The 19,294-nt window shown below is 41.9% G+C and overlaps 1 protein-coding gene across 4 annotated transcripts in view; it reads right to left on the reverse strand.

The window, feature by feature from the left end:
• Window positions 1–9,638: 9,638 nt before the first annotated feature.
• zzef1 (zinc finger, ZZ-type with EF hand domain 1) overlaps window positions 9,639–19,294 on the reverse strand; it is a 57,230-nt gene continuing 47,574 nt past the window's right edge. For all 4 annotated transcript variants that reach the window (XM_082960205.1, XM_082960203.1, XM_082960204.1 and 1 more), the window contains exon 56: window positions 9,639–15,361. In XM_082960205.1, coding sequence (XP_082816331.1) covers window positions 15,281–15,361 — 81 coding nt within the window. In that variant the 3' untranslated portion in view covers window positions 9,639–15,280. The remainder of the gene's footprint in view (window positions 15,362–19,294) is intronic.

Below are 19,294 nucleotides of genomic sequence, written 5' to 3' on the forward strand. Positions count from 1 at the left end.
GTAAATACAACTAGGCTGCATTACACACGGCAATGGATATTCCAACCCTGAGCCCCGGTCTGCTCTGCTCTTGCTAATCAACAACGTTTTTGTCTGCTGCCTAACCAATGGCTGTGCTGTGTAGACCTACAGTGGCAGTTCAGTAGGAGAGTCAAAGGCTTCTTCCATATTTTTTGTTTGATTAGGCCTAGTCCAAAAAATGTTGCGCGGTCTAGCCTATAACCTATGTTCTGTTAAGTTTGAGGAGAGTGCGAAGATGAGAAGAAGGACCGGAGGTCAACTTTGATAGCTTGCTACTACTATGTTTCTTGCCCATGATGTATTTATCAGAGTAAGACAGATTCGAGTAACTTACATTGTGGCGCTGAAACTTGAAGCAGCAGCCGCAGCACAATCAATTGGAAATGGACAGCTTGTGTTGCTGAAAGTAGGCAAATTCGAGTAGGCATAATTCATTTCAACCGTCTACATTTTAATTAGACTTTAACAACAAGAGGGCTTTGTGTTGGAGCCTATTTCTTCCTATTTAAGAAATAATAGGTACGCCAACCTGTTTTACAGATGAAATTAGGCTATAGGCTGCTATATCCATAGATTTGTTAGTCAATTCCTCCACCCACAATGCACTCTTTAAATAGCCTACCTCTGTCAATGAAGGGCTGTTAAGTTAAAACCAAGACTAGAATTGAGGGTGTAAGAGAGGGTATGCCATAGGCCTACGTTTTATTAAAGAACATTTCAAAAAAGCACAGGCCTACCCCTTGTTAGCTTAAGATTTTAAAGAACAGAAAATGGATCCGATAATATAAAGTGGTCAATCACAGCACTTTGGTCAACGATACTTTATGCTAGAAACCACCTGTAAAATACCCAGAAGCAAATGGGGATATTTGTTTAGTTTCTTAGACATTCAGAGGCTGAGCTACAACCTTCGATAGCCAAGGAGCCCAAAAAGGTGCTTTGCAGGTAAAATGGTGCCGACAGATAGGGCTGCCGTGCTTCGAGCTCTTAGGAAACTTTGCAGTATTTAGTATTTTTTTCTGTATTATTTCTTACATTATTGGCCAAGGATTTTTTTTGTGTTATTACATACAGTTGGGAAGAACTTTTGGATATCAGAGCGGCGGTAACTCACTAGCATTTCCAGCATTACAACCAGGAATAGGACTTTCCCGAACCTATGTTCGTATCCCCCAGGGCAATTGAACTGATCGCAGAGGCTGTTCTAAAACTCATCCGGCAGAAAAGAGGCACTCGGAGCTGACTATAAGTCCGACTCAGGAGGCGCGCACACAACCCACCACTTCCGAGTATATTACTCGCTAATGTTCAGTCTATGGATAATAAAGTTGATGAGCTCAGGGCAAGGACTTCATTCCAGAGAGACATCAGGGATTGTAACATAATCCGTTTCACAAAAACATGGCTCTCTCGGGATATACTGTCTGAGTCCGTTCAGCCAGTTGGGTTCTCAGTTCATCGCGCAGACAGGAATAAATATCTCTCCGGGAAGAAGAAGGGCGGGGGTGTATGTTTCATGATTAACTACTCATGGTGTAATTGTGATAACATAGAGGAACTCAAGTCCTTTTGTTCACCCGACCTAGAATACCTCACAATCCAATGACGACCGTATTACCTCCCAAGAGAATTCTCTTCGGTTATAGTCACAGCCGTGTATATTCCCCCTCAAGCCGATACCACGACGGCCCTCAAAGGACTTCACTGGACTTTATGCAAACTGGAAACCACATATCCTGAGGTCGCATTTATTGTAGCTGGGGATTTTAACAATGCAAATTTGAGGAAAATGGTACCAAAGTTTTATCAACACATTGACTGTAGTACTCGCACTGCCAAAACACTCCACTACTGCTACTCCAACTTCCGGGATGCCTACAAGGCCCTCCCTTTGGGAAATCTGATTACGGCTCAATTTTGCTCCTCCCTTCCTATAGGCAGAAACTCAAACAGGAAGTACCTGTTCTAAAAACTATTCAACGCTGGTCTGACCAATTGGAATCCATGCTTCAAGATTGTTTTTATCACGCAGACTGTGATAAGTTCCAGGTAGCCTCCGAGAACAATATAGACGAATATACTGATACGGTGTATAGGAAGTGTTTAGGAGATGTGGTACCCACTGTGACTATTAAAACCTGTATGTGGCAGGGTCTACAGACAATCACAGACTACAAAGGAAAAACCAGCCACGTTGTGGACACCAACATCTTGCCTCCCGGACAAGCTAAACACCTACTTCGCCTGCTGTGATTGTGTGTAGACCCTGCCACATCCAGGTTTTAATAGTCACATACATTGTTAGTGCTGGGCTGGAATAGAATCCTGCACACTCAGCATATACATCCAGGAGAAGGATTTGCCTGCTACAGTTGTAATACATTTGTAGCCTACATTGTGTGTGACTTTAAAACGGTATTGTTGTACAAAACATTTGCTAACATAAGTACACATACTGTACAACCCATGGCATACAAGGATGTGCCAGCAGTCTCTTGGGGCATTCCCTGGGACCTAATCTGCAGACAGGCTTTCACAGCTCTCCATAGTCCCGTGTGGCTCAGTTGGTTGAGCATGGTGTTTGCAATGCCAGGGTTGTGGGTTCGATTCCTGCCCTATATTAACCAGGACACCTACTCCCTTTTTTGACAGCTGGAGCAGGAAATCCTTTCACCCTCCTCCATTGCTGATTCCTACAAATGCATTTGGAGCATCCGTTTTTAATTTACAATGATAAATAGGCCTATATCAAGATAACAAGCTAACATGAAGTTAGCTAAGTGAAATATCATCAGCTAGTTATAGTATGTAGCTAACAAGCAGCTTATTAGCCTACACACAGTAGTAGTCTGCTGTAGTTAGCCAATAATACAGTTTCTTTTTAATGTGAACATGTATTTACTTACTTAAATAGCTTCACGCCTATGCCCATGAAGCAGCCAATCTTTTGGAGAGGTGGCACCGCTTCTGGTTGAAACGTATGATAAAAGTGCTGCCAAATCCAAGCTGAAGCCATGTGAGCACTGCTTTGGTCCCAGCTGCCTGGAGAAACACAGCGAGATCAGGGCCCGTATCCACAAAGCATCTATGACACCACCAAGCTCCGGCTCAAGGGCACCGACCTGGCCGGCTACATCAAGAGATCCGTGGTGTGATGCACCAAGGGACCTGGCCTGGGTCTGTCTGAAAATTACCACTCTTGTAATTTTGATTGAATAGACTGACAGACAGACAAGTGGAATTAGACGGGACAGAGGAAGAGCAGTGGGGATGGGATTCGAGAACATGCAAAACAAAGACGTGCATTACACATGTATTACACAAGATGTGTAATGTTGTACCTCTTATTCACGAAATTCATGCTAATGATGGGTTTTTCAGCTAGCGCTAAATTGTCTCCAATTCACTCTTTGAAGAAGAGTTCGCCTTGTCACAGAATTGCACAGAATGCAATGTGCGGCACATTGACGACACATGGCAACGTACATAATGTACACAATGGGCGTTAATACGATTTCAATGGAGTTTACCATCTCCTCAAAATAATCTCTGGTACTACTAGGAGGCAGTAGTATTGTATCTAGAACCATAAAAATTGAGTGTGTTCAGAAGTTCCTCAAATCCACAGAAACACCTGTAGTTCTTTAATAAAATAATAAATCCAAATAATTAAATGTTTTCAGTCAAATTTTTTGATAGTGACAAGTAGAGGAAATTCAATTATAAGGGAATGTATTTGTCAAATTTAAATATAAAAGTATTGTGTTTTCATAGGGAATGTAAAAGTCAACAACAAAAAATGAATTGGAAAAAAATTAAAAAAGATTAATAAAAGAGTATAAACTAACAAAATCTATTCAAGTTCCTGGTCCATAGTCTCACACTAAGTACTAGCGATCCTTCTGTATATGTTTTTTTTTTTTACTTGGCAAGTTTGTTAAGAACACATTCTTATTTACAATGATGGCCTAGGAACAGTGGGTAAATTGCCTTGTTCAGCAGCAGAACGACAGATTCATAACTTGTCAGCTCTGGGATTCGATCGAGCAACCTTTCGGTTACTGGCCCAACGCTCTAACCACTAGGCTACCTGCCGCCCCAAAATGGGGTTACTAAACTCTATGGACTAGGGAGCTGCATCAAGGAACATTTTAGCTTTACTGAAAGTGCTTAATCTTGAAAATGTACTGCTGACATGCACAATTTCTTCCCGCGGCATATCCCTAATGAAAAAGTCCAACAGACTGCACTGGATTCATCACAATTCACTGAATGCACTGCTTAGTTCATAGAACTGCGGTTAACGGAGTAACCTTAAATATTTGCTAGCGGTTGGGACAAACAGAGCAGTTTCTATTTTCCTCCTACGAATGTGGCTCTAGCTTTTGAACGGTTGGAGAAAACACCCAGAAAAGTGCTTTGAATAATAAAGCGATTGCCTAGCTAGCCGGTCCCTGGCACAAAAAAAGTTTGATAAACGCTGTTATAGAGGACATCTCCAGTTCAAGAAGACTGTTGCAATATGTTTTGAATAATGTATCATTTAAAATAGATGCCCTCTTTAACAGTGTTGGTGTTGCCAACTCCTCAGTAAAGGAAAGTAGCTATTGGCTGTCCTAAAAGTCGCTAGAAGTTGCTAAATGACGTCATCGCCTAATTTACATAATTGGCCATGTAATTGTGATGGACGCTGAAGAAGAGAGGAATATCGTCGTGGGAGAGACAAAAAGTGAGTAAAAAACACCCTAAATATGTTTAGAACTACAAATGAGCAAGCTGCAGAGAGTGGCACACACAGCGAATAAAAACCAGATATTTGAGGCCATACTCCTCCTTCAGCACTTTATGGACCCCATTGTTAATCTCCGTCATAACAGAGGCATTGTCAGTCCCTATCCCCAGGAGTTTCTCTTTTTTAAGACAACACTTCTCGAGGAAAGCCACAACAGCACGGGCTATAGATTTGGCATCTCCTCCCTCCAACTCAACAAGCCCCAGAAATGTTGATACAATTGTCTGCTTGGTGTCACTAAAGTACCTTATCACAACCCCCAGGTACTTAGAAACACTTACATCCATGGACTCATCGAGGAGGAGGCTGAAACGCTGGTCACCCACATCTGCAACCAACCATATACGACCATCTGCTAGAACACCATTAATCATTTCTGTGCACTTTGTCCTGTGCATTTTGAAGTGGGTAGCAGCAGTGGAGTCTGAGAAAGCAGCTCTACATGCTTCTCCAATGTGATCACATGCCAGCATATAGCTAATGCCATGGTGGCCTTAGCGTTTTTTGCAGAGTCAACTTTCTTAACCATAAATGGTATGAAATGTATGCATTCACTACTGTAAGTCGCTCTGGATAAGAGCGTCTGCTAAATGACTAAAATGTAAATGTAAAATGCAGCTTGTTTTGGGTGAGGCTTTGCCTTTTGAGTATGTTTTGAGTTGTCATGTGTTTTTTTACATCACTAAGTTTGGCGTAGAAATCAGCCTTACAATACAGGCAGTATGCTTGTGTATCATCTCCAATAAACGGCTTCAACCAGCCTTTGAATTCAGGGTTTGATTCCCACTCCTTTCTGTATTTTTAAGTATACAGTTTAGACTGAGACATGATGAGCTAGCCAGCTAGATGTTTAGCTTACGTCACAGAGAGGCACACACACAGTGGACAAGGTGAGTAAGTGACAGACTGTGTGAGTCAAATGCAGTGATTTATTTCAGACAAAGAACATTTTACATTTACATCCCGCCCTGAATGTAAGCCAGGGCGGGATCAGCCAGCGGCGGCTTCCCGCATGCGCGATTCATTTTCAGTCTGGACACGGAGGGGTGAACATCTCCTGCTCTGACTGCAGCTGGGAGGGACAGGGCCGCCTGTGAGTGCTTTGGGACAGGGGTGGGGCCCACGGCCGCACCCACTGCTTGTTGAGAAGAGTAAGAACGATACGTGCTTTCACGTCAGTCTCCAAAAATCTCCAATAACATCAGAAAAAGTCGCTAGATAAGCCGCTAGTCAATTTTTTGAAAATGTGTCGCTAGAGGGGTCTGAATACTCGCTAAATATAGCGACAAAGTCACTAAGTTGGCAACACTGCCTCACATAGTATATGCACATGTGCATGGGTTTGCTTCACGTGGTTCAAAGCATGGTAGCCAGGCCACTAAAACAGCGGAGAAGTTGAGCCTTGCGCTTCAACGCTCTTAGTTGTTGTGGAAATTGACCCACTATGCTGTTTACTTTTTACATCTACAACATATCGAGTCTACCTGTTAGTCCTTTTTTCACAGTTACTTGCGATTGAAAAATGTATGCATTTAACATTTTTGGCCTCCCATCCTATTCTAACCACCTCTCGCAGCTTTGTTACCTGATGAAATTGCTGTACAATATGATCTTGTTGCCATCTGATGCGCATTCAGGTGTCATAAATCAGCACTGCAGAGCTCTACCTGTTTTATTCTGTGCATTGTATTACTGTTGATGATATCTGGAAATGTGCATGTACACGCTGGCCCATCTACAGTTGCTAGCCCCAATTCTGACTTGTGCTCTGATATCTGCTTCACTGATTTCTGCTCTCATAAAAGCCTGGGTTTTCTGCACGTTAACACAAAAAACGTATTACCTAAAATGGATCATTTGAAAGTGTGGGTTCACAGGTCCAATCCAGATGTATTGGTCATTACTGAGACGTGGTTAACTTCTTTGGGATAGGGGGCAGTATTTTGACGTCCGGATGAAAAACGTGCCCAAAGTAAACTGCCTGCTACTCAGGCCCAGAAGCTAGGATATGCATATAATTGGTATATTTGGATAGACAACCCTCTAAAGTTTCTAAAACTGTTAAAATAATGTCTGTGAGTAAAACAGAACTGAAATGGCAGGCGAACCCCGAGGACAAACCATCCCCCCCAAAAAAATCATCCTACCACTGATTTCAATTGCTGGCACTTTTATAATAGGGCGAAATCGTGCCCCATTGCAGTTCCTAGGGCTTCCACTAGATGTCAACAGTCTTTAGAAAGAGTTTCAGGTAGGTTTTTGGAAAAATGAGCCAGAAATTGTAGTTTTTCTAGGTGGCTCCCATTTTGGCTGTAGTGTTTCCAAGCGCGTGAATGAGGGCGCGTTCTTTGGTATTTTTCTCCGGTAAAGACAATAACGATTCTCCGTCTTAAATTGTATAGTTTATTTGCGTATTAGGGTACCTAAGGTTTGATTATAAACGTTGATCGACTTGTTTGGATAAGTTTATTGGTAACGTTTGGGATTCATTTTGTATGCATTTTGAAGGAGGGAAACCGAGTGGATTATTGACTGAAGCGCGCCTGCTAAACTGAGTTTTTATGGATATAAAGAAGGACAATCGAACAAAATAACTATTTGTAATGTAACCTTTTGGAGTGCCAACAGAAGATCTTCAAAGGTAAGGCATATATTATATCGCTATTTCTGACTTTCGTGTCGCAACTCCCTGGTTGAAAATGATTTGTTATGCTTTTGTGTGCTGGGTACTGTCCTCAGATAATCGCATTGTTTGCTTTCGCCGTAAAGCCTTTTTGAAATCTGACACGGCGGCTGGATTAACAACAAGTTAAGCTTTATTTTGATGTATTGCACTTGTGATTTCATTAAAGTTTTATATTTATAGTAATTTAATTTGAATTTGGTGCTCCTCTAGCATCCCACTAATCCGCAAGAAGTTAAGGAAGAGTGTTTTGAATCCCCAAACAATTTGATTTGCTGGTTTTAAGCATGAAACTTTCAAATAGCTCTTTGTTGACTGTTGCTGGGTGCTATTGTCCTCCATCAGCACCAGCCTGTACCCTACCTGCCCTAAGCTCTCTCCTGGCCCCTTACACTAAGTCTGAATTTGTCCTGCTAGGTGACAAACTGGGACATGCTTAATCCACCTGACCTGAAGTCCTAAAGCAATGGGACTCCCTAAATCTTTCTCAGGTTATTACCAATCCCACAAGGTATGACTCCAAACACCCAGAAAAGGCTACTCTCCTCAATGTTATCCTCACAAACAATCCTGACAGGTATCAGTCAGGTGTTTTCTGTAATGACCTTAGTGATCACTGTTTTACAGCTTGTGTTCATAATGGCTGCTCAGTGAAATGACCTGTCCTGATTTGTCATAGACGCTTGCTAAAAAAATTGAATGAGCATGAACTGGCCTCTGTAAAATGGTATAGAATCAGCTTGATCCCCTCTGTCGAAGACGCTTGGACCTTCTTTTTATATTTTCAGTGGTATTGTTAACAAACACGCCCACATAAAGAAAATTAAAATTAAAAACAGGTTCAGCCCATGGTTCGATTGTGATCTTGCAGCGTTACTCTACCTCAAGAATTGCATTTGGCGAAATGCTCGGCACACGTATACTCAGGCTGACTGGCTCTTGTTCAGGAAAATGAGAAATAAGTGCACTCAGGCTATCTGGAAGGCCAAAGTTAGTTACTTTAGGGAGTGGCAGGTCAGGGTCAGCAACCGAAAGGTTGCTAGATCGAATCCCTGAGCTGACAAGGTAAAAATGTCTTTCTGCCCCTGAACAAGGGAGTTAAACCCACTGTTCCTAGGCCGTCATTGCAAATAAGAATTTGTTCTTAACCAACTTGCCTAGTTAAAGAAAAAGGAGCAGTTCTCTCTCTGTGGATCTAACCCCAAGAAGTCCGGGAAAATGGTAAAAGATCTGGAGAACAAACCCTCCTCACAGCTGCCCATGTCCCTTAATGTTGGTGATCTGGTTGTTACTGACAAGAAGCACATGGCTGAGTTCTTTAAGTAAGGATTCCTATTTGACGCCTCCTTGCCCGTCCAACATTTCCTCATCTCCCACCTCTTCTAATGCGACTATCCCTGATGCTCCTCCCTCTTTTTCCACTGTCCCGCTACAAAGTTTCGCCCTGCAGGCATTCACTGAGTCCGAGGTGCTAAAGGTGTTGCTGAAACTTGACCCCCCAAAAAACATCTGGGTCAGATGGTTTAGGCCCTTTCTTCTTTAAGGTTGCTGCCCCTATCATGGCCAAGCCTATCTCCAACCTTTTGAACCTCTCAATAATTCACTGACTGGCTTTCTTGATGTCCAAGGTATTCTCTCTGATATGCTTAGGTTATATTTCAGCTTAGGTTTTGGATGTGTCACTGCAACCTTAAGAAGGTCCTCAATGATGTCACCATTGCCCTTGATTCTAAGCAATGTTGTGCTGCTATTTTTATTGACTTGGCAAAAGCTTTTGATACAGTAGAACATTCCGGCTAAGGAGTATTGGTGTCTCTGAGGGGTCTTTGGCCTGGTAAGTGACCCCAAACTTTTTAACGGTAGTGTATATATATTTTTTTATCCCCCGTCCCCGCAGGAGGCCTTTTGGTAGGCCGTTATTGTAAATAAGAATTTGTTCTTAACTGACTTATCTAGTTAAATAAAATAATACAAAATAAAAAAAATCCAGTGACACGAAGGCTGTAATAATGTGGTATGACAGCTCCAATTTAATGCTGCCGAGTCTGACTTGTCTCAGAAAATATTTCAAAGTTTAGTTTCAAAATAAGTCCCTATTGAGTAGGAGCATCTAAGACAGAAAAAAAGACAGAGACAAACACGTCCCGCATCAAAATTGTGTTTTAATTAAAAACGGATAACAATTCAATCCAAGCAGTACTCCCCCCCCCCCCCCTCCAATGTGCCACTCATACAAAACCAAAAGAATCAAAGTGTCTAGTCTTCAGAGAACAATAGAATATATTATAATTCTTCTTTGTATGGGGGTTGATATGAAATACTTTCCTCTTTTTCCCCTGCATTATTATTACTATGTGCAATTAACAATATTCACAACTATGTACATTCAAACCTAAGTCAGTTTCAAATAAACTTCACCAACAAAAAAACCCAACAAAAACCTTTAAAAGTAAAAAGATAGAAAAAAGCTAAAATTAAACAATATATTTATCTTTAAAAATATAATTGAAGACATTTACAATAATATGAGAGTTCAATTATGATTTCTTCATTTTTATTTTACTGTAGGCACATTGTAGATATACTCCCCTACATATGTATTTTGACATTGAAGCTAAAAACGTTTAATTTGGCTCTATACTCCAGCATTTTGGATTTGAGATTAAATGTTATGAGGCCACGTCACCGTTTTGAAAGTATTATCCTACATATCTGTTTTACAGTTTATAAATGAAAGCACTTTATGTATCCAGTGCCCCCATTTGAAGGTGACATAAGTATTTGGAAAAATTCACTTACAGGGTACTCTTTAGCTGACAACCGCTTTGCACTGTTTTACTATGGCTGTATTCATCAATCTAGTAAGACGACCCAGAAAGCTATGGCCTTTGGCTTTTTTTTTTTTTTTTCTTTTTTTTTTAAACTTTTCAACCCATACGATCTAGTAGTACATAAAAGTATAATAAGCCATATACAAATATGATGATATCACAGTAAATTCATGACATGTCAATGAATAAAAATGTTCATACTTTATAATCCGTCTATACATAGTTAATCAGTTTTAGGAACATCTACCCAAAATATTTCACCTTTATTACTTTACCCAAAATATTGTGACATTAGTGATGTCATACCAACATTTTGGCCATTTAAACGGCACGCGTCCTCCGTATCAACAAGGGGAGATTCTCTGCAAAAAGGCATTTTTATTGGTTCTACTGATGTGCTTTGTGTCGGTCTTCGACATAAAAAAAACAGTGTAACTCATTTTAGGTTTAAGGAAGTGTGTAAGTCGCATTCTTTATCATATATATATATATATGACTAATTTCAACTAGGCATATGTCACGCATCACTACTTAACAGGAGAGCCAATTCAACGTAATCAAAATATTATTTACAACCATCTGCTCGATAGGAATCCAGCGTTGTCCGTGTCATGTCTGTGTCGTGAGCAAGTGAGGTCGGGCACTGACGTTGAGCGTTTAGGCCTGGGTAACAGTGGGCGTTCCAATTCATCCCAAAGGTGTTCGATGGGGTTGAGGTCAGGGCTTTGTGCAGGCCAGTCAAGTTCTTCCACACCGATCTCAACCAACCATTTCTGTATGGACCTCGCTTTGTGCACGGGGGCATTGTCATGCTGAAACAGGAAAGGGCCTTCCCTACAAAGCTGCAAGCACAGAATTGTCTACAACGTCATTGTACACTGAAGCATTAAGATTTCCCATCAGTGAAACTAAGGGGCCTAGCCCGAACCATGAAAAACAGCCCCAGGCCATTATTCCTCCTCCACCAAACTTTACAGTTGGCACTATGCATTCGGGCAAGTAGTGTTCTACTGGCATCTGCCAAACCCAGACTACCAGATGGTGAAGCGTGATTCATCACTCCAGAGAACGCGTTTCCACTGCTCCACAGTCCAATGGCGGCGAGCTTTACACCACTCCAGCTGACGCTTGGCATTGCGCATGGTGATCTTAGGCTTGTGTGTGGCTGCTCAGCCATGGAAACCCATTTCATGAAGCTCGAGACAACCAGTACTTGTGCTGACATTGATTCCAGAGGAAGTTTGGAACTCGGTAGTGAGTGTTAAAACTGAGGACAGATGATTTTTAAGCGCTATGCCCTTCAACACTCGGCGGTCCTGTTCTGTGAGTTTGTGTGGCCTAACACGTCGCAGACGAGCCATTGTTGCTCCTAGATGTGTTCACTTCACAATAACAGCACTTACAGTTGCCCGGGGCAGCTCTAGCAGGGCAGAAATTTGACGAACCTAGTGGTTCGAAAGGTGGCATCCTATGACGGTGCTACGTTGAATGTCACGGAGCTATTCAGTGAGGCCATTCTACTGCCAATGTTTGTCTACGTTTGCATGGCTGTGTGCTCAATTGTATACACCTGTCAGCAACGGGTGTGGCTGAAATAGCCGAATCCACACATTTTAAGAGGTGTCCACATGCTTTTGTATTTATAGTGTATAAAACGATGGGAAATGAATAAAATAAGTAATGTTAAAGTATTATCAGTCATTTCTTGTCTTAGTATTTGGTCCCATATTACTAGCATGCGATGACCACATCAAGCTAGTGACTACAAACTTCTTTGATGCATTTGCAGTTTGTTTTGGTTGTGTTTCAGTTAAGGTTGTGACCAAGAGAAATTCATGTAAATAATGAACTGTGATTTTGGAATCACTTATTGTAAAAAAAGAATATAAAATGTTTCTGAACACTTCTACATTAATGTGAATGTGACTATGATTACGGATAATTATAAATTAAATCGTTAATAATGATGAGCGACAAAAGTTACAGAGGAACAAACATCATACCAGCAAAACATGCTAACCTCTCACCATTACCAATAAAAGGGGAGTTAGTATTTTTGGGGGAATATAATATTGGTGCCTCTAATTTCTCACTCATCATTATTCATGATTCATTCACGATTATCTGTAATCCATCATTAGTGTGTTCAGAAACCTACTCTATTCTTATTTACAATTAAAGTGAATTCATTACTCATATAATAATTCATTATTTAGCATTCATTTCCATTGTACACAACAGAAACAACCTAAACAAATTGTAAACGCATCCAACACGTTTGTAGAGTCACAAGCTCGATGTAGTCATTGAGTGCTAGGAATATGGGACCAAAGTACTAAACTTCGGACTACTTTAATACACTAAGTGAATTTGGCCTAATTTGTATGGTATTTTCAAATGGTGCGGATGAGATACATTAAGTGCTTTCATTTCTAAACGGTGAAACAGATACGTATGAAAATAATCTCAAATAGAAGGTGATATTCTGTACTGTCGCCTCAAAACATTTGATCTCAAATCCAAAATTTGGGAATATAGAGACAAATTAAACTTTTAGCTTCCCTGTCCAAATAAAGATGTCGGGGAGTGTACGTGAGGCGCTGTTGAACTGGATTCTCTGGGAGGGAAGAGACGCCCATGTCGGCGGTCATCTTGGTGGCCATGTGATGGCCATTTTTAGATGCTCAACACTGGCTGACGCTCATGTAAACAAAAACACTGGAGACCATACAGCCTGTGTCATCGTCAGCTAGCACCCAGCTAACCCTCTCTAACCTGTTCTCAATAACAGTACAGGACCTCCAAAATAAAAGAACACATCTCTTATAGTTTTCCTTCCTTTCCCATATTTCCACACAATATAGAGCAGTTATGTGACAACACATCCATAAAGTGCTCTGGTTGGAAGAGATATCCTATCAGACACATTTAATGATTTGACAAAAAGGGTATTCTTTGGCATCCGTCGTCTTCCCTATTAAATTATGCCACACACATAAAACAAAAACAAAAATAGAACTCTGAATATTGCAATGAATTTCCATCACCATACTAAATAACACTGCAATAGAATCGTCGATCCAATTCACCTCAAGGAAGCTGTTTTAAAATAAAGGGCTTTCGTCTTTTAATCTATTTGATCAGGAGAATTTATCAAAAGGAAAAAAGGAATAAAAAATAAAAATAAAAAAAACAAAAGATCTAAAGAACTAAAACAAAAACAATTTAATTCTAAATGTGATCATGAAACATTAGAAGTTCATATGTTTCTGATAAGAACCAATCACACTCCAGAAAGCTCACACACCTATCTGACCACAACCAATCACATCCCCGCATCAATATCTCAATCTGGCATGTCATTCAGGTCAAATACTCACTATTTAATAGAGAGGTCCACATACTGCATGTGTTATAGCCAATTCTCAAGTAGTTTTAGCATGACAATGAAGGAACACAAGCTAGAGGTTGGTTATGGCACATTAAGCATGGACCGCCAGGCTACTATAATAAACTAGCCACATTATACGGTGTGTGTGTGTGCGTGTGTTTGCTGTACAATGGGCTTCATATCACACAGCTGACTGACCCTGTTCTCCCTTAGCTTTGAACAGAAATGTCAGGAACACACTTTTCCCTCATGTGTGTCCTTATAAGCTACAGTACAGTATAAAGCCAGAGTGTGAATATATAATATAACCCCATCAATACATGACCAGTGTCATGCAGACAACTCTACAGTGGTGCGTGGTGGTCGAGCATTTCACTCGTGTCATAATTAGCCAACACCAGTGACTGTCGACAAAAGTGAGTTCCCCTGTTAACCATTGGTGCCATGTCCATGCACTGTGTCATTTTACCATGTCAACAGGTGCATATACCTATAGTCTGTGTGAATATACTGAAATCCAATATACCTTGGAATATACTGAAATCCAATATATAGTGGAACCTAGATTACAATTTCTCCCATTACGTCGCTGCGTGAAAATACTGAAATCCAATATATAGAGGAATCTAGATTGCAACTTCTCACATTCTGTTTCCGAGTGAATGAGACTAGGAAGTATGACAACATGAGACTGTTTCCAGAGTAACCTGTATGACCCTCTAAATGAAGTACTGTGATATAGACAGATGACACTGGGGCCAAAAACAGTTGTCCTCTATGTTCACAAAAAGGAGGAAGCTGTGGAGAAAACACAGTGGAGATGTTAGGTCGGAGCTCAGTTCTCTATCCCCATGGTGACAAATCTGAGGCTCAGGAGCCTAAACAGAAATGTTCTCTCCTGTTCTGGGTTGTAGCTGTATTTTTAGTTCTGCTCTACATTGTCCACAGAGAGACAGGGCTTCGAGGAGCTAGGCAAGGTGACCCGCTTTCTCCATGAGCGACCGATTTTCTAAAACCAAGGTGGCTTTTGTTTAAAAATAAAAAAGAATAAACAGAAAATAAACAGAAAATAAACTTCTATTTCTCCACAGAAAGGTGACAAATTTGGCACACTTAATTTGCTTTAGCACAGCATCTTAATCCTAAACAAAGAGACACAGCTAGGCCATCTTCTTTCTCTGAAACCCACACGATGCTGATACATTGTATTCACCTAAGGCAAAAAGGATTGTGATAGAGTGATGTGTTGTTGTCGAGTTAGCCCCCCTTCTCCCCAGTCAGTAGAAATAGTACAAAGAGATGGAGAGGGAAAACAGGGGGATTGAGAGAGGATAGAAATGGGGATTGAGAGAGAATAGAAGCAGGGAAGGAAGGAGTGAATCCCTTTTACAGTTCTGCTGTTGTAGGAAGACATTCAGAGGGTGTTTCTTCCTTTCTCTCCATCCCCTTCATCCCTCTTTCAGAGCTGGCAGAGACAGGATGTGAGGATATCCACCCCTCCAAGTCGCTAGCTTTCATTTTCTCCTCTCTCTCTCCACTGTTCCGTCTCTCTCTCTCCATTCTCAGGGGGATGTATTGAGCAGCTTGGTGGATTTATTGGGGTAATTGATAGCCAGACTGATGGCTGCGATGTTCTTCAGAGCCTGTGAGATAATAAAAAAAAAAGAGAGGAGAGTGAGTGAATGAGCAAGTGAGTGAGAGAGGAGGGGATGTGGAAGTGAGAGAGAGAGAGAGTGAGAGGGGAGGAGTTGAGCAAGGAGAGAAGAGTAACAGTGCATTCGGAAAGTATTCAGACCCCTTGACTTTTTCCACATTTTTGTGACGTTACAGCCTTATTCTAAAATGTATTAAATTGATTCATCAATTTACACACGTCACCCCATAATGACAAAGCGAAAACAGGTTTTTAGAATTTTTTGCAAAAAAACCCCAAATACCTTATTTACATAAGTATTCAGACCCTTTGCTATGTGACTTGAAATTGAGCACAGGTGCATCCTGTTTCCATTGAGCATCCTTGAGATGTTTCTACAACTTGGAGTCCACCTGCGGTAAATTCAGTTGATTGGACATGACTTGTATAGACTGGTGTGTGCCATTCCAAGGCCCCAAGGTTGATAGTGCATGTCAGAGCAAAAACCAAGCCATGAGGTCGAAGGAATTGCCGTAGAGCTCCGAGACAGGATTGTGTCGAGGCACAGATCTGGGGAAGGGTACCAAAATATGTCCGCAGCAATGAAGGTCCCCAAGAACACAGTGGCCTCCATCATTCTAAAATGGAAGAAGTTTGGAACCACCAAGAGTCTTCCTAGAGCTGGCCGCCCGGCCAAACTGAGGAATCGGGGGAGAAAGGCCTTGGTCAGGGAGGTTACCAAGAACCCGATGGTCACTCTGACAGAGCTCCAAAGGTCCCCTGTGGAGATGGGAGAACCTTCCAGAAGGACAACCATCTCTGCAACACTCCACCAATCAGGTCTTTATGATAGAGTGGCCAGACAGAAGCCACTCCTCTGTAAAAGGCACAAGACAGCCCGCTTGGAGTTTGCCAAAAGGCACTTAAAGACTGAGAAACAAGATTCTCTGGTCTGATGAACTTTTTGGCCTGAACACCAAGCATCAGGTCTGGAGGAAACCTGGCACCATCCCTACAGTGAAGCGTGGTAGTGGCAGTGTCATGCTGTGGGGATGTTTTTCCCCATCGGCAGGGACTGGGAGACTAGTCAGGATCGAGGGAAAGATGAACAGAGCAAAGTACAGAGAGATCCTTGATGAAAACCTGCTCCAGAGCGCTCAGGACCTCAGACTGGGTCAAAGGTTCATCTTCCAACAGGACAACGACCCTAAGCACACAGCCAAGACAACACAGGAGTGGCTTTGGGACAAGTCTCTGAATGTCCTTGAGTGGCCTAGCCAGAGCCCAGACTTGAACCCGATTGAACATCTCTGGAGAGACCTGAAAATAGCTGTGCAGCGACGCTCCCCATCCAACGTGACATAGCTTGAGAGGATCTGCAGAGAAGAATGGGAGAAACTCCCCAAATACAGGTGTGCCAAGCTTATAGCATCATACCCAAGAAGACTCAAGGCGTAATCACTGCCAAAGATGCTTCAACAAAGTGCTGAGTAAAGGGGTCTTAATACTTATGTAAATGTGATTTCAGTTTTCTATTTTGAATAAACTTGCAAAAATGTATACAAATCTGTTTTTGCTTTGTCATTATGGGGTATTGTGTGTAGATTGATGAGGGGAAAAAACTATTTAATACATTTTAGAATATGTCTGTAATGTAACAAAATGTGGAAAAAGTCAAGGGGTCTGAATACTTTCCGAATGCACTGTATAACCTTCCAGTGTACCTACCTAGCTAATCCAAATATATATTTGCATTTATTGATTAACCTCAGCTTGAATTCATGGTGCTAGCAGCTGCACATAATTGGTTTTTAATGGACATAAATGAGCACGTGAGAGCAATAAATGATAAATGTAATAAAAACTGTTGCACCTACAAATGTAGTCATTCCGGCATTTAAGTCCAATTGTCACTTTAAGGAGGCTATAGTCTTGTTTCAATCCGATGTCTAAAATTTGAGCTAGGTAGGCACAAGAAATACTCTTAAAAATGAATTGCTAACGGCCCTGTCAAAAAAAATCTGGTATGTGGTTCTCGGTAATGGCCGGACGGTTCATGACGAGAGACGGGAGTGTATCGTGTACCTCCAATCAAGTTGATTTGCGAATTTTAATCAAGATTGGTGTCATATTGGAATAGATATGATGGTAGGGAGATTTGAATTGAACACTGAGCTTCAACCAATGCCGATAATAGACTAAGATCAATGAGGTTTTAGTCATCTTTAGACAGGTAAACCCTTCTCAGCTCTGACAATCAGACATTATAATTTTAATCGTGCATCTCCCACCCCCAGAATCCCCCCTCCCTTCACACTGCTTGCCTGCTGCCCCCTTGCACCTCTGCCCTGTTCGGGATCACAGCATAGCGGGGCGGAGATGATGTTCGCTAAGCCACGCATGATAATGAGAGGTAATTACCAGATACATTAGTACAGAATGCAGCAGCAGCCCACATACAGAGCACCGGAAGGGGTTTGTGTGTGTGCAGCCTGCTATGTGTCACTAGCATTATGATTCACCATTAGAGGAGGAAATGAGGAACAGATGAATATCATAACTAAAGACCACCGGTATTCTCACTCTGGGACTCATCACACCCTGATTGACAAATGGGAAAACAGATCAAATCAAATTATTTGTCACATGCGCCGAATACAACAGGTGTAGACATTACTGTGAAATGCTTACTTACAAGCCCTTAACCAACAATGCAGTTCAAGAAATAGAGTTAAGAAAATATTTACTAAATAAACTAAAGTAAAAAATAAAATAAAAAAAGTTACACAAAATAACAAGGCTATATACAGGGGGTAGCGGTACAGAGTCAATGTGCGGGGATACAGGTTAGTCGAGGTAATTTGTACATGTAGGTAGGGGTAAAGTGACTATGCATAGATAATAAACAGCGAGTAGATAATAAACAGCAAGTAGCAGCAGCATAAAAACAAAGGGGGGGTGGGGGGGGGGGTGTCAATGTAAATAGTCTGGGTGGCCATTTGATTAATTGTTCAGTCGTCTTGTGGCTAGAAGATGTTCAGGAGCCTTTTGGACCTAGAATTGGTGCGCCGGCACCACTTGCCGTGCGGTAGCAGAGAGAACAGTCTATGACCTGGGTGACTGGTTTTTGAAATATTTTTGGGCCTTCCTCTGACACCGCCTAGTATATAGGTCCTGGATGTCAGGAAGCTTGGCCCCAGTGATGTACTGGTCTGTAGCGCTACCCTCTGTAGCGCCTTACGTTCGAATGCCGAGCAGTTGCCATAACAGGCGGTGATGCAACCAGTCAGGATGCTCTCGATGATGCCGCTGTATAACTTTTTGAGGATCTGGGGGCACATGCCAAATCTTTTCAGTCTCTTGAGGGGGAAAAGGCGTTGTCATTCCCTCTTTACGACTTTCTCGGTATGTTTGGACCATGATAGTTTGTTGGTAATGTGGACACCAAGGAACTTGAATCTCTCGACCTGCTCCACTACAACCCCGTTGATGTGAATGGGGGCGTGTTCGGCCATCCTTTTCCTGTAGTCCACGATCATCTCCTTAGTCTTGCTCATGTTGAGAGAGATCAGGCCTACCACTGTTGTGTCGTCAGCAAACTTAAATTATGGTGTTGGAGTCATGCATGGCCACGCAGTCGTGGGTGAACAGGGAGTACAGGAGGGGACTCGACATGCACCCCTGAGGGGCCCCCGTGTTGAGGATCAACGTACAGATGTCTTGTTACAAACCCTTACCACCTGGGGGCAGCCTGTCATGAAGTCCAGGATCCAGTTGCAGAGGGAGGTGTTTAGTTCCAGGGGTCCTTAGCTTAGTGCCCACAAAGCTCATCACTATGGTGTTGAACGCTGAGCTGTAGTCAATGAACAGAATTCTCACGTGTTCCGTTTGTCCATGTAGGAAAGGGCAGTGGTGAGTGCGATTGCATCTGTGGATCTTTTGG

The sequence above is a fragment of the Salmo salar genome, chromosome 13, assembly GCF_965601325.2.
Source record: "Salmo salar chromosome 13, fSalSal1, whole genome shotgun sequence".
NCBI classification, from domain to species: domain Eukaryota; kingdom Metazoa; phylum Chordata; class Actinopteri; order Salmoniformes; family Salmonidae; genus Salmo; species Salmo salar.